At 48.6% G+C, this 14,356-nt stretch overlaps 1 protein-coding gene across 1 annotated transcript in view; it reads right to left on the bottom strand.

Annotated features, from left to right (window-relative positions):
• The window catches only part of SORL1 (sortilin related receptor 1), a 158,616-nt gene that overhangs the window by 124,852 nt on the left and 19,408 nt on the right, over window positions 1-14,356 (bottom strand). Inside the window, exons 3-5 of the mRNA XM_023645011.2 lie at window positions 10,122-10,247; window positions 3,099-3,260; window positions 1,649-1,716 (exon numbers count right to left, since the gene is read on the bottom strand). Coding sequence (XP_023500779.1) covers window positions 1,649-1,716; window positions 3,099-3,260; window positions 10,122-10,247 — 356 coding nt within the window. The remainder of the gene's footprint in view (window positions 1-1,648; window positions 1,717-3,098; window positions 3,261-10,121; window positions 10,248-14,356) is intronic.

The following is a 14,356-nucleotide window of genomic DNA, read 5'->3' as shown; positions in this document are numbered from 1 at the left end:
CAGGGCCAGTCTTCCTCAGCAAAAAAGAGGAGGATTGGTGGCAGATGTCAGCTCAGGTCTAATCTTCCTCAAAAAAATAAAAATTAAAAAAATATAATATGATCCTTAGGACAGGCCTCCTTTAGAAGGTGTTATTTGAGCAGACAAATGAGTAAGAGAGTAGCAATAAGTCTATCTTGGGTAAGAACATTCTAGGCAGAGAAAATAGCAAGTGCAAAGGCCCTATAGTAGGAATGTACGTGGCACTTAATCTGAGAGAAATGATGATGGATAGTGAAGGGTTCAAAGAAGAGAAACAACACGATCTGACCTGTTTTAAAGGATCAGTTGGGCCGTGTACTGAGAATTAGTTATAGAAGCACAAGAGTGGAGCAGAAAGACCAGTTGGATGAGTACCGAGCGACAATGGTGCTTGGAGTAAAGCAGTAGATCCTGGATATACACTGAAAGTGGAGCCAGCAGTATTTCCTGATAACAAGAAGCAAACATGAAATCAACGATGACCCAAAGGTTTTGGCTTGAGCAACTAGAAACTGAAACACGGAAGATATGGGCGGAGCTGATGTGGGGTGGTGAAGACCAAATTTGCTATGTGTGAATGGGCTGAGTGACCCACCGACACAGCAAGTCCGCTCCTGGAGTCTGTTCCACATCTTCCCCTGCACACGTACAAACTCAGATTCAAGATTACAGACTGCATCCCTGTAACAGGATAAGATCAGAAGCAACTAGGACTAGAAACAACTGTACTTCTAAGAGTGCGGCCCTGATGATTTCACTTTCCTTCTCAAAAACCTACAACAGTTCCCCACTGCTTCCAGAATTCAGTCCAAATTCCTTTATGGGGCACTACAGATTCCGATACCGACGTCCCTTTCTAAACTTCACCCAACACACCGTCCAAAAATAAGACTCAGTGTTCCCCGCCCAAGCGCCACCTTCTCCCTGCTTCTGGTCGTTCTGTTCTCATCTTGAATTCCTGTCCTGCACACCTCCACACAGCTACACCCTACCTGTTGTGCACATCCTGGATCACGAGCAACCTCCTCCATGGAGCTGTCTGTGATCCTCCCACCTGGAAGGAATACGTCCCTCCTCTGGCTTCTCACGCTAGGTCCACGACTTCCGTGCTTCTCTCCTAATGTGTGTTATCTGCAGAAAACGTCTTTTCTTCCCTCCTACACTGCAATCTCCTTAATAACTACATCCATAAATTATTCAACTTCTTACACCCTAAAGCATCTAGCATGTTTTATACTCAGCAGACACTAAAATAAATGTTGTGAATGAACAAATGAATGAATTTTATAGAGAGAAAAATCCCCATTCCTGCTATGATGCTCTAAAAATGATCGTCTTTAGAAACACTAACACATGCAAAAGCTTCACGATTCCCTGGGTTCCCTGAGGGACTGAAAACTGCAAGAGCTCTGTCACTCCTCTCACAAATCACCTTCCTTCCTCACACCCTCGTCCCCCACCCCCAGGAGTCTGTTATACTTGCAGCTCTAATTCCCAGGTCTGGAAATTGTATTTCCTGAACCAAATGCTTCACATTTCAGCTGAGGATAGGTTTGTCCTCCAGGAAGGAGCTAGGACTGAAGAAAGGAGATTATGTCATGCATATTTCTTAGCTGGCACGACTTACCAAGAAAAGGACTTCACATGTTCCTGAATCAGGACCCAGGTCTGGCCAAAATCATCTGACTTCCATAGCTGCAAAGACCAAAGGACAAGACGTGGTCATGATGCAAGAGGCCTGCACAACCTGAAGGGCATCGCCATCAAACTCCCTCTGAAGCCCCACCTTAAACAACAGGCTGCCTGTGCAGACAGGCAGTGAGGTCACCAGAGCCGGCTGGGTTACTCCAGTGCACACGAGCGCAGGGAGGGAAGAAGAGATGTGCACCTTTGAGTTCTTCTCCAAACTTACTGAGGTCTCAATAGCAAATGGAAGGAAAAATGACTGTGACTTGTCTTCCGTTTACAGATTATTAGAAATTATATTTCATTCGAGACTAGCCCTCTGATGACAGTAAAAACAAAAGTGTTATACTCGGAACTTCTTGCCTGGGAAACAGTGTCTTCAAAACCCCAGAGCAGGCCACGGTGATTAAAGCTGAATGGAGAGGACACCGGCTAAGTGCAGAAGACTACCAAAGGGAACCAACTGAGTCCACAGGGCGCGGCCACGAGGAATTAACTTGCTGATCTCGGCCAAAGCCCCTCAACTTGCAAAGACATAACCGGAGGTTCCTCTGGCCCTAGAGACCCTGCCTTGAGAAGCAGGAGACCAAAAATAACAATAATCCACCTACACTGGTAAACTGACCCAGCCCATACTTAGGTTACTCCCCAAGGCAGTGAAGGTAACCAGATCATGTTTCGGTTAAAGGACCTGCAAATGAGAAAAAAATGCTCCCAGGTTCCTCGGAGCAAAGCCATTCAAAACCCATCATAAATCCAATCCTACATGATCTACAGGTTTCGCAGGATGATGCCAGACCAACAGTCTTGGATTTGGCAAGTTTCAACCTTGAGATATAAATCCTCCTCAGTCTCTCTCCCCATCTCTCACCCTTCCTTCGAATATGGATTAAAGAAGGAAAATACACACATTTATAGTATATGCACGTGCACACACACACACTAAGGAAGAATATTAAAGTTAATGGTAACTTCAAATAAACAGAAGGCAAAAGCATGTTTAAAGTGGAGGATGGGGAAGGGAGAACGGAAATTCCACAAGAGGTCCCAGCAGAACTCAGGCTCCAGACTTCTCTACCTCCCTCTCTCTGATTAAACTCCAGAGCCTCGATGCACCCCCAGGACTAACACAGGTGCGTGTGCACCGAGAAGACCACGATGCTTAACTGACAGGGCCCACCAAGTGCTCGGTGTCGCTCCTCGGCTGGGATACAGGCTGAGAGTGCCAGGGGATCTATTTTTCCTTAGCCATGGGAAATGAAACAGTAATCAAAAAGGCTAAGCCGGTGGTGGGAGACCAGGGGGAGGGCACTCAAAGGACACGCAGTCCACACAGACAGAACAGAAAATTCCAGGAGCCCCCTCCCACTGTGTTCCGGAAGCTCTCTTACCTGCTTGTTGGGGTGAGACCTGTCAAAGCCCAGGAGAAGGTCGGCAGCCTTACTATGCAGAAGGAGATCACCTGCCCGGAATGGGATGGGAAAGCCTTGGATCGTGTTGCAGAAGTCAAACGTGATCCAGAGGTACTGGGCATAAGCATCTGCAAAGATGTACTGCAAAGAGAAAAGAGGTGAGCTCAGAGCAGGACCTGGCCAGAGCCTCCCAGCTCATGCCCCCCAACAGTGTTTGAGTGCACGCACATGCAGGGGGCCAACCGCCACCAACGCGGTGCCAGGGGCTGGCAGGACTTCCACAAAGCTTTCTCACCACCTCCTGACAATGAAGAGATGCTGGTGTCCACTCATAGAGGCACAGTGAAGTCAAGGGACGGGTGAGCAATGGGCTGGGGTGAGCCACATGGTACTCTCCTTTAACCAGGTATAATGAAGCTAGTCAAGCCTTTCTACTTCTTTCAACTGACTTGGCCATTCTCACCCCCTGGCGAGTCCCTCGGTCTCAGTTACAGGGTGGCTACTGGAAGCAGGGTCAAAGAAGTCCTGCTCTTCAGACTGGCTGCACATGGAAGGGACTGATGTCTATGCCTGCATCCTGACAGGCCTTTCCAGGAAAACCCCTAAGACCACACCCATCTTGGAAGATTGGCGTCTCCTTCTTGCCATTATGCCAGGTGCCCCTGGGGCTGGCAGACTCACTCTGGGGCACAGCGGGAAGCAGCACTGGAGAGCAGGGCCCTCACCTTATTCTGCTTCCGCACAGGCGAGTGACTGTGGTCGAGCCTGGCTGGAGAGCGACTGCCGATCGAGAGAGTTCTCCAGGGGAAAGGATTGTGGCAACTCAACTTAACTAACGAACATGCACTGAATATTCACCACGGACCAGACGCGGGGGGCGCCACCGTGAAAACACAGGCTCCTTCCTCTTACGTAGCTTGCAATGGAATGTGGGAGAAAGAGGTTCACAAGTAACGGTAACTCAAGGGAAAATGAGATTAGATGAGAGACCACGGACAGAGTCCTATGAAAGCAGAGACTACACATTAGTTCTGGCTGGGAGATCAGAAATGACTCCATGGCAGATTTGGGCCTTGAAGGGCAAGTAAGATTTCCACAGGGAAAGAACATTCCAAGTCTGGAGCAGTGTGAGTTTGGGAACAAAAGAGGGAAAAAAAAAAATACAGCGTGGGTTTGATGACATCCTGAGGGCCTGAGAGAAATGACTGGAAAATAAGGCTGCAAAGCACAGATGACGGCAGGCCTTGAATGCACACGAGAGATCTGGAGGACAGCCCCTGCTCCCAGAAGAACGAGAGTGGCTCGCTGGACCACTGGGAACCATAAAGCAGAGCAAGCAGGACCTAGCTCCAGCAACAACCTGTCACTGAAATCCTAGAAACCAATAACCAAAGGACTCAGTCCAAGGACACTTCCCCTAATTGATTCCACCCAATGCAGCTCACCCTTCAGCTGACCCCTTTCCACACGTCTAACAGCTCCGGCGGACACGAATACTTGGCACTTGTTCGCATCCTGCTTTCATATGTTCTTGCTCCTTTTCATGTCATTCATTTTTCATTCTCCCCCCAAATCTAGACTGTAAACTTCCCAGGAACATGTTTTATGTGTCCTTTCTCTTGTGTTTCCTTCACAGCATCTACTATAAAACTCCAAACTCTGTAGAAGCCTAATTAAATCTAACTCTAAAGGGTAGTAAATGTTTCAAAAGCAAAAGCTACTATAAGCAAATGCAATGCTATAAAAACAATTACGATGTGAAGAGAACCATCATCATTTTTGGCATAAAAGTGTTCCCTAGAAATAACTTAGCCCATCTTCCCGCTCTGAAAGCATCTTGGTTATCAGGGAAGGGAGTGTTCCCAGTTTGAAAAGATTTTTCCTGAAATCTATTCCATGGCTTTCTGCAGTCTCACATTTGAGAATCTAAAAACGATGTGCCCAGTCACAGGGCTTTGTATTGTTTATGACTTTTTGGCTAAAATTTTTCAAGAGCACTTAGCATGTGCCACGCACTGAGCTGAAAGTTGTGCATCTCATTTAGTCCACCGAGTACTCACAGCAACTCAACACGTTACATATTATCTCCTCTTTTATTAATGCGGACACAAGCTTAGAGAGGTTAACTGCCCACAGTGACCCAGGAGTAGGCAGCACTGACGTCAGTGTCTGGCTGGTTCAGAGCCATCTCTTAACAGTTCATCAATCCTTACTTCTCTCCCTCCAACAAAAAGGCAGCATTTCCTGAATTGAACTCACAGGTCTTACATTGTACCATTGGGCTCCTCATTAATCCACTCTGTAAGCTTTTACTGGAAACCCTCTCTTCCCTTGCCTTCTGAGACACTGACTCATCTCAGCCCTCATCCCCCACCCCTGACCTTTCTGTCCTTGATTATCATCTGCTGGCTCCTCTGTCTTCGTCCACTCCTCACCTTCCCGTAACCTCATTACTCTTCCATCCTCTGCTGCTGACTTGGTTTATCCTTCCACACAGCTTCAACTAGTGCCTCCGAGAACCAGCATTCCATGCCTTTCAAATCTACAGTCTAACCCTGACTTCTCCCGGAGAGTCTAGTTTCATTACCTCTTTACCTTTCTCAGCATCTCCACCCTGCTATGCCAGGATATTTCACCACATCCAAAACCAAATTCTTCAATACCTTCCCACCAAAACCCAACTCTCCCTCCCACATCCCACGTCTAGCCATGCTCCACCTTCTCCCGGCCTCACAACCCACGGAGTTGGGTTTTTACTCCACTGCCTTCCTCCAGCCCTCGATTTCAATCAGCCGCCTACCCTGTTACGGTTTCCTTTAAAATGTTTTCACAATCTGTTTCCTTTTTATTCCCAAGACTGCTAATGTGGGCCATGCCCCTACTAGGGACTATAAGCAAATTGGGGGTAGGCACTGGGTTTTATTCATCCTCACATCTTCTAGGCTCCAGCAGGATGTGAAGTATTTACAGGGTGATATTATGGTTGGTTGAGTGACTGGGCAACTTCATGCCTCTATTGGCACAATGCTTCCTTTTCTGACTTTTCTCTAATCTTTCCCTTCCGGTCCATCCTGCATATGCCAGGAGAAACATTTCTCTAAAAGACATTATTCACAGCAACTTCTCTACTCAATGAATCTTCCATGGCTCCCTACAGACCTCGAGGCAAATAGAAAACTCCTCCATCAGACGGGGCCTGACCGGTATCACAAAGCTTCACAGTGCCAACCCTCCAGCCCCTCCAGTGAATCTCTTCACTGCCCACAAAGAAACCACGCACGTGCCTTGAATTCTGCCCACGCCTCTCTCCTCCTCGAGGGCTCCCACCAACTGTGCTCTAGCTATTGACATCGGGCCCATTTTTGAAGCTCCATCCCTAATCCCAAATACCCCGTGAAGACTTCACTGCTTTCAACCAACCTCGTTTAATCCTCCAGCTCTCATCATGTCAGCTTCCATCCATCACTTAGGAATGTGTTGCTTCATGCTGTTATGGAACCGCATCATATACGCACATACCAGGAAGGCACAGAAGGTCCTACTCTGCTTTTTAGTCCCTAGACTGCCTGGCTATCAAATCCACTCAAGGCCAACCCCACGGATTTGCCAGCAGACCAGACCTGGCCTACTAGGTGCTTCCTAAAGTGTATGATTTCAGGAGCATCCTCACCGACCCCCACATCTCCACCCCATGCACAATCACATAATATTCCAGAGGAGCTTCATCCTTTAGCTTAAAGCTATGTTTCCTCTTAAAATACAAACACCTCTGGAAAGATAACAAAATAAGCTACAGAATTTATCTCCAAGCTAGCATAAGGGATCCTCCAGTTTTGAGTGGAGACACCAAGAGTACAATGAGAGGAGGAAGGGCAGCGGAGGCAATGGAGGACCATACCTCTAGGCGGTGGGAACCAACAGAAAAAGAGAGAGCTGTCTTTCAGACTGACCCAGGACCAATCTCTGCCTGGAAAAATGTAGGATCAGCTCTTGCTTCTGCTGAGGTTATGAAGCCAACTATACACTCAGTGACCTTTTTAAAAGAGTCCCAGACATTTAGACAGTGCCTGACTGATCTTGGGTGTGCTAGGGGGCGGGTGGAACTGCCAGGTGTCTAGAGCTGCACACTGGTTCAGGAGACAGCACACAGAGGACAGAGAAGGAAGTGAGACACTGCTTAAGGAGAAAACAGATGCAAACACGCACCGGACCCCACAACCACGCCACCATCACATGGCAAGGCCACTAGACCAGAGCTAGTTGACTAACTAGTACCTTCTCTCCCCTTTCACAGGCACACACCCCCCAGGCTTCCATGTGGCCCTTTTGTGACATCGGAACCTTTCAGAGCAGCTGCTAACAGTCATTTCACATCACGCTCCTTGACAGCCTACCTAACACTTCACACAGGTGACCGGCCTAGGGCCAGCACCTGTGTGATTTTTCTCAGGAAGTGGTAGTCTGGCGGGGCAATTTGCCTTCCAGCAGACAAAGGTAACAAAGCAAGCGGCACAATAAGAGCATCACTTCCTTCTTGAGAAGTCTGGGGAGGGCGAGGCGCCTCCTCCGGGGAATTAAAAACTCAACAGAGGGGCCAGCCCGGTGGCGCAGCGGTTAAGTGCGCACGTTTCGCTTTGGCGGCCCGGGGTTCGCTGGTTCAGATCCCTGGTGCAGACACGGCACAGCTTGGCATGCCATGCTGTGGTAGGCGTCCCACATATAAAGTAGAGGAAGATGTGCACGGATGTTAGCTCAGGGCCAGTCTTCTTCAGCAAAAAGAGGAGGACTGGCAGTAGTTAGCTCAGGGTTAATATTCCTCAAAAAAAAAAAAAAACTCAGAGAATGCTGCATCCCTAACCTCACTCAGCCTGCCCCAGGGCCAAGGTGCAACCGTCACTAAGTTCTCCAAGAAGGCAGACTCTCCTCAGTCTTCCCACCAACTGTAAAACACAGGCAACTCCACTGTGAGAAACCCAAGATGCACCACTCCTCAAGGTGGACGGCACTCAGGCTGCATGCAAGCTGCTCCCGTCTCACCTTGCAGCTCCTAGAAACTCCCCATTGCAACCATCCCCCATCCTCCTTCCCTCTTGCCAACGCTCTGGCCACTGCCCTGCTCCTTCTCCAGACCCAATGCTCCAATAGCCCCACATCCTCTCCCTGCACCAAACCTCCCCCTGCAAGTTCATCACATCATCTTTCCTGTCTTCTGACTATTCGGACGTGCGGCTTTAGCAGTTGCTCACCACAACCCATGACAAGCAGGAAGGAAGACAGAACCTGCTTACAGACATCTGTGCTGCGTGGTAGGAGGTGAGAAGGGGCGAGATGGAGCCCAAGAGGGAGACCGCAGAGACACAACAGAGGGGTTTCAAGGCCACAACTTCAGCAAGCATTAGCCCGGGGACAAGGTGTAAAGATAATGACGATAATAATAGATAGGTACAACCTGACCCGACATGAGTAACCCCAGTGTTATCTGATTCTTGGGAGGCAGGGGCATACAGAATGATCCACGGGAGATGCAACACAGCCAGCGAGCTGAACCCGGGGTAGGGCTCCTCACCTCACAGGAGCCAAGAGCAAAGCAAACAGGGGCTCCCCCCAGCTCTGGGAGTCCTGAGTACCTGCCTGGCCACGGCGCAGTGGGTGGGGAGTGGTGCAAAGGCTGGCAGTCTTGTCTACAGAGCCAATCCCCTCCAACGCCTTTTCTTTCCTTTCCATCACAGGAGGAAAAGTTGCTCTGTCACCCTGGAGTTAGTTAAGAGGGAGTCTGCTCCTATCTCCCACTCCATTTTGAGATTATTAGGCAGGGCTGGTATTAACCAGTATGTACCAGTACTAACTATTCTAGCTGTTAAAAAAACAATTGCTCCTGTACCTGTTAGTGAATAGCTGCTTCCCAGAAACCCTGAGGGGCCCCTCCTAAGACCCCAAAGGCCTGGCCCCTTCCCCAGGACTTCCTCACCATCCAGCAACTAAAAGGCTAATGCCTGGCCCAGCAGGGTGGCCTTCAGGACCAGCTCCCTCCAGACTGGGGCTGTTCCGATTGGTCAGTGCCATTCCAGTGGCTCAATATTTTGAATACAGTTCCTGCTAACAGACCACAGGCAACCTGAGAAGCCAGCACTGAGAGGCACCTAGCCAGAGGACCCTGTGGGTCTCCCTGTCTTAGTCCACTCTGGATGAGCAAAGAGCAGCCCCTACTCTGACCTCAGAAAACTCTTGCTACCAAGGAGTTTTCGGCATCCTTCGAGGCAGCCCTCCCACCCTGGAAATGAGCCAGGGATCACCAGAGTGGGGAAGAAAGCAATCAGATGCAATGCTCCCTTCTTAACCAGCAGGAAAGCCTTGCAGGCTGCCTGATTCCTACCCACCCCCAAACCCCCGCACCTCCCTGGGGCCCAGGGCTATCTCAAGTCCATGCTTCCTCCAAATCAAACTGCCAGGTTCTACCGCAGAAACACAGCCCCAGGCCAGGCAGCTGGGAAAACAAATCCGGAAGCACAGAGCATCTGACTCCACGGTTCACTTCTATACGGTATAGGTTGGAGAGAGGGGGGTGTGCGAGCGCACGAGCATGCACACGCACGTGCGCACACACACGTACTAGTGATGCCAATGAAGACAGGAGTTCAGCAGCCACCCTGGAAGACATGCATTAGACTGCAATCTAAGTCCCCGTGGACCTGGTAACACTGTTGCCACCTATGAGTCAGGCAATTTATTAGTTGGCAGATTTCCTGTGCTTTAACTTGTCACCCTTTGTCTAGAAATCCTGCCTGGCCAGTACTGGACCTGCTTGGTTATATATGGTTCCACCCTGAGAACTGTATTCTGTCACAAACTCCCAGGTTAGCAGAAAAACTGTCACCAGCCACAAGTCACCAGTCAGCTGCAGAGACGACAAAGGGCTCCATCTCCCAGGCCCCCTTTAGTACAGCCATCTTCCCAAAACACAGCCCCACGAAGTCACACCATGCAGCACAGCTGCTTCCTTACACGCTTGTTGTCCGCAGGACTGTGGTAGAACTGAGAGATCACAGCTTCGCTGTTATTTCCCACACCGAAGTTCAACTTCTCTGAGATTTTCTTGAATGACTTTCCGTAGTCATAAGACACGTACACCTGCAATACAGAGGAGGGGAGGAAAAAGGAGAAGAGTAGGTGAGAAATGCGGCAGAAAGATCTCTCACTTCGAAAGGTCCTGCCCTAGATCCTGAACATGGTTCCCAATAGGTCCCGGAGGCCATGAAATGACAGACGTGGAAAGATAATCCACAAAGAGGAGCAGGGCACCTCTATGCCTGTCCCCAAACAGGTGGGGGCAGACAGCGTGATAGCCCCACAGCCGCTGCTGCCTGGAATACACAGGCCTCTCTTCTGAAGCCAGGACAAGTCCCTGGAGGGGGAGACAAACGGATGGAAACAATGATAAGCTCCTGACCACGGCCGGGTTAAGTGTTTAACAAATTACATCCAGAGGCAGAGAGAATGTGGTTGTCTGAGAGGAAGGAATTGAGAATTTGTTTGGCCATCTGTTGACATGTCCCCAAAGGTAATCTAACTCCTCATCCCTCTGCTGAGAAGTTCTGATCTTACAGCATTCCAGAAGTTGAAAAAAGAAAACCCTCCTGGGTCTCAATGGAGTAGCCCAAGAGATGAAAAAGAAAGAGTGCTAAGTGACTAAACATGCACGGAGGTGACATGGATGGGCACCAGAATCCCGTCTCCAGCGCTCGCGTCCCCTAATTCCACAGCACAGGAGATCCTGAGTGTGGGAGGGAAGAGCAGCAGCCAGGCACATGCCAACGGGTCTCTGGCCATGTAGTAACCACAGTACTGAAACATAACAATAACTGTCATTCACGGCCTGTTTACCAGGTGCCAGATACTACAGCAACCTCTCCAAAGAAAGGAGCTCAGGTGCAAATGCAATTATTAAAATCATTTTACAGATAAAGCAACAGGGGCTTGTGTGTGAGCTTAGTTATGCACCAAAGAAACAGAGAAAGTAAGTAGCAGCAGGGAGTCCAGCCCAACCACCCGCCTCCAAAGCAGAAATCTCAACACCGTTGCACCTCGGGTAATGGAAGGTAGCATGGAAGCGGTCTGATATCTTGTACCCAGACTTTACTATATGCAATAGGAAATTAACAGAATCAGAGGGTTAAAAACAAGCCTGATAGGTGAATATAATATTACCAATACTTAGTTAGAAGTGGGGTAAGCATTAAAGAAAAATGACAGGTGAATCCCAAGAAGAACGGGAACTACAGGACTAATCCCAGAAAGGGCATTGCCACCACTGCCCCTTGACTCAACAGCAAACGTGTGCTGAGGGTTTCACAGGAGCCAGGTCCTGTGTGAGGCACCAGAGTGATAAAGACCTGGCCTTTAGACACACTGTAAACATGTAAATGTTTGTAAACAAGGCCTCATGTAAACAATGAACTACACAAGGTATGTACCAAGAGAACTGAGAACACACGCGGGTCATTAATATTTATTAGCTGTCAAGGTTGGAGACGAGCACAGATAGAACCTAGGTCACAGCAGAAGAAACCTTGCTACGAACAAAAATGCTTAAACATGGCCTGTGTTCCCAGCTACCAAACACGCAGCGAGGGGCAGCCACAGCCGAGGCTTCAGAAACCCAGCAGCTGAGAGTCTGCAGACAATCGGAGTGGGTACAAAGTCAAAGTGGTTCCTTCTCACTTCCGTTCTCCCGGCTGAGACTGGATATTAAGCATCCCTTTTAGGCTCAGAAGTCATATGGAGCAAACTAACGGCTTCTAGAAAAGGGAACGCGGGCCTCTTTTGGCTCTGACATCTCATAAATTGACACACTCCCCTGTGAGTCACCCCTGCAGAGGCCCAAATGTGATCTTAAATTCACATTAGGGTAGCATTTTTCAGTACGCAACACTCTTTTGTATACATTCTCTCTCTTCATCTTTAAAAACTCTGAGTTAGTCTCTCCTTTGCCTCCCTCAGCGTACCTGAAACACCAGAGACACTCAGTAAAGATTTCAGGAATGAATAAATATCACTATAAGCCACAGAGCAAGTAAATGAGTGTGTCCCATAAATGAATAAGAGAGTGAAGGGAATGACTCAGTAAGCGACTGAGTGAATCATGATTTCCATTAAGAGGGAATAAAAACTAAGACTCAGAGAAGTTAATGACTAGCCCAAGGTCATACTGCGACTAAGTGACAAAACTGTAACAGGCTCCTCCAACTCCAAGTCCAGTTGTCTTTCTCCTCTTGCAAGTTAACCTTCTAGGAGAATGTTCTCTTCTATGTGCTCTGATTCTCTGTTAAAGGGGAAGGTCATACTCCAAATCTACGTGCCAGGCAGTGGAAGGAGTGCTGGACGGCAGGGACAAAAGATTGACTTGCACAGAGCACAGAGCCTCTCCGAGATCCTCAGCCATACCTCTCCCATCTCACACGCAGAGCTACGACAACCCTCATGACCAAAAAGCTCTTCCTTAATTCTCACCTGTAAACCAAACCCATCTCTTTGGGTCTTACACCTCATAGACATGGAGTCAGTATGTAAGGGTCCATCCTATGCCTGAATGCTCCTGTAAATTACTCATCCACCTTCCTTCCCTTCTCCAGGTTGAACAATTCCAACACAACACTTTTATCCAATCTTAATTCTTATTCCTATTTGATTAACATAGACCCTTAGCTCCACAGGGCAAAGTTCAGGGCCATGCACAGCTATCTACTTTCCTCCACACTGAAGAACCCAGAAAAGGCCAGTGTTCAATAATGCCAAGTGGGCTGATGCCTCATGGTCTCCACCTGGCACCCCCACGGGTACGTTCTGGCTCGGGCTGGCTGTTCTTCACAGCGGCACTAGGCTATGACTCACTGCCCTCTGTGACCTCCAGGTGAATTTGGCCAAACACCCTGTACTCGCTCATCTTGTGCTTCTACAGTTGGTTTTTCATCCAGACCCAGGTTTCTGCGCTAATCAGTCGTCTCTGATCTAGATATGACACTAGTCCCTAACGAGTGAAATACAGGGCAGAGGAGTTACTCAACTGCCAACAGTTGCTAGGTTGGTAGTTAGACCACTGTCTTACCTACAAAGACGGTCTTTCGAATTGACCAGTTTTCAACTCTCCCACTGTACTTCAAAACCGTATGATAATAATTAGGAGGTGGATGGGAGGGAGGAGGAAATGAGAGGGAGGGAAAGAGCAGGGAGAGGGGGCGGTGAGGAAGAGGGTTAAAATGCACAGAAAATCTCTCTGTATCCGGTTCTGTTCTACGTGCTTTACACCAGTGCTTCTCAAACTGTCATACACCTGCCAATCACCCGGCAGGACACAGGTCAAAATGGTGATTCTGATTCAGGAAGTCTGGGGTGAGACCTGAGATTCTGTATTTCTAATTAGCTGCCAGAAAATACCCATGGCTGCTTGCTGATCCACAGACCACACCCAGGGAGCAAGGTTCTACAATTACCATCTCGTTGATAGATAAGAAGATCAAGAGAAGGTTAATGACTTGGCTCAAGGTCAGACTGCTAATGAATGGCAGAGCTAAGATTCAAACCCAGGCATTCTGATTTCAGAGCCAAGGCTCAGCTAGACACGAGCTTCCACAGACTACCAAATTCTGCACTGTTAGCAAGTATAGGTCCTGCTGCCCAGTCAATCCTGAGAGGCACCCATCATAATGTCACCTCACTCTGGGTACAAGGGCAGTGAGTCCTACCGTTCCTGATACCTTCCCTGGCTGCTTCTGATCTTCTGGTGGACACTATCTCTGGACAGCCCTTTGGCCAATTCCGTACCTGATTACATGGTAAAATGTCAGGAGAGGGCAGAGACAGAGGTGGGAAGGGTCAAAATAACACCTATTGTTTCCTTTCATCTACCAGACTCATCACAGAAAATGACGGGTCCTGCAGGAGCCATTCTTCAAAGAATCACACCGGCTACAAGTTCATCAGGACATTATTCATTTTTTTTTTCTGTGTAAGAGCAAACCTTCTGGAATTTCAGCTTCCAGATCCATCCCTTTTTTATGCACTGAGTATGCTTGACTTGGCCATTCTCCAACACTCACACAGCTCCTTATTTGTATAGGTCCTCTCCCTTCTGGACTGCTGATGGGGCCTTAGGAACCACGCTTTCCCTCTTCTTTAAAGAAAATTTGGACTGTTACTACTCCGGCACCACCAACTCCTGCCTGAGTCATAATTTATTTTTG

This window comes from Equus caballus, chromosome 7, assembly GCF_041296265.1.
Source record: "Equus caballus isolate H_3958 breed thoroughbred chromosome 7, TB-T2T, whole genome shotgun sequence".
NCBI classification, from domain to species: domain Eukaryota; kingdom Metazoa; phylum Chordata; class Mammalia; order Perissodactyla; family Equidae; genus Equus; species Equus caballus.
This window is presented reverse-complemented; position numbering and strand designations above follow the sequence as displayed.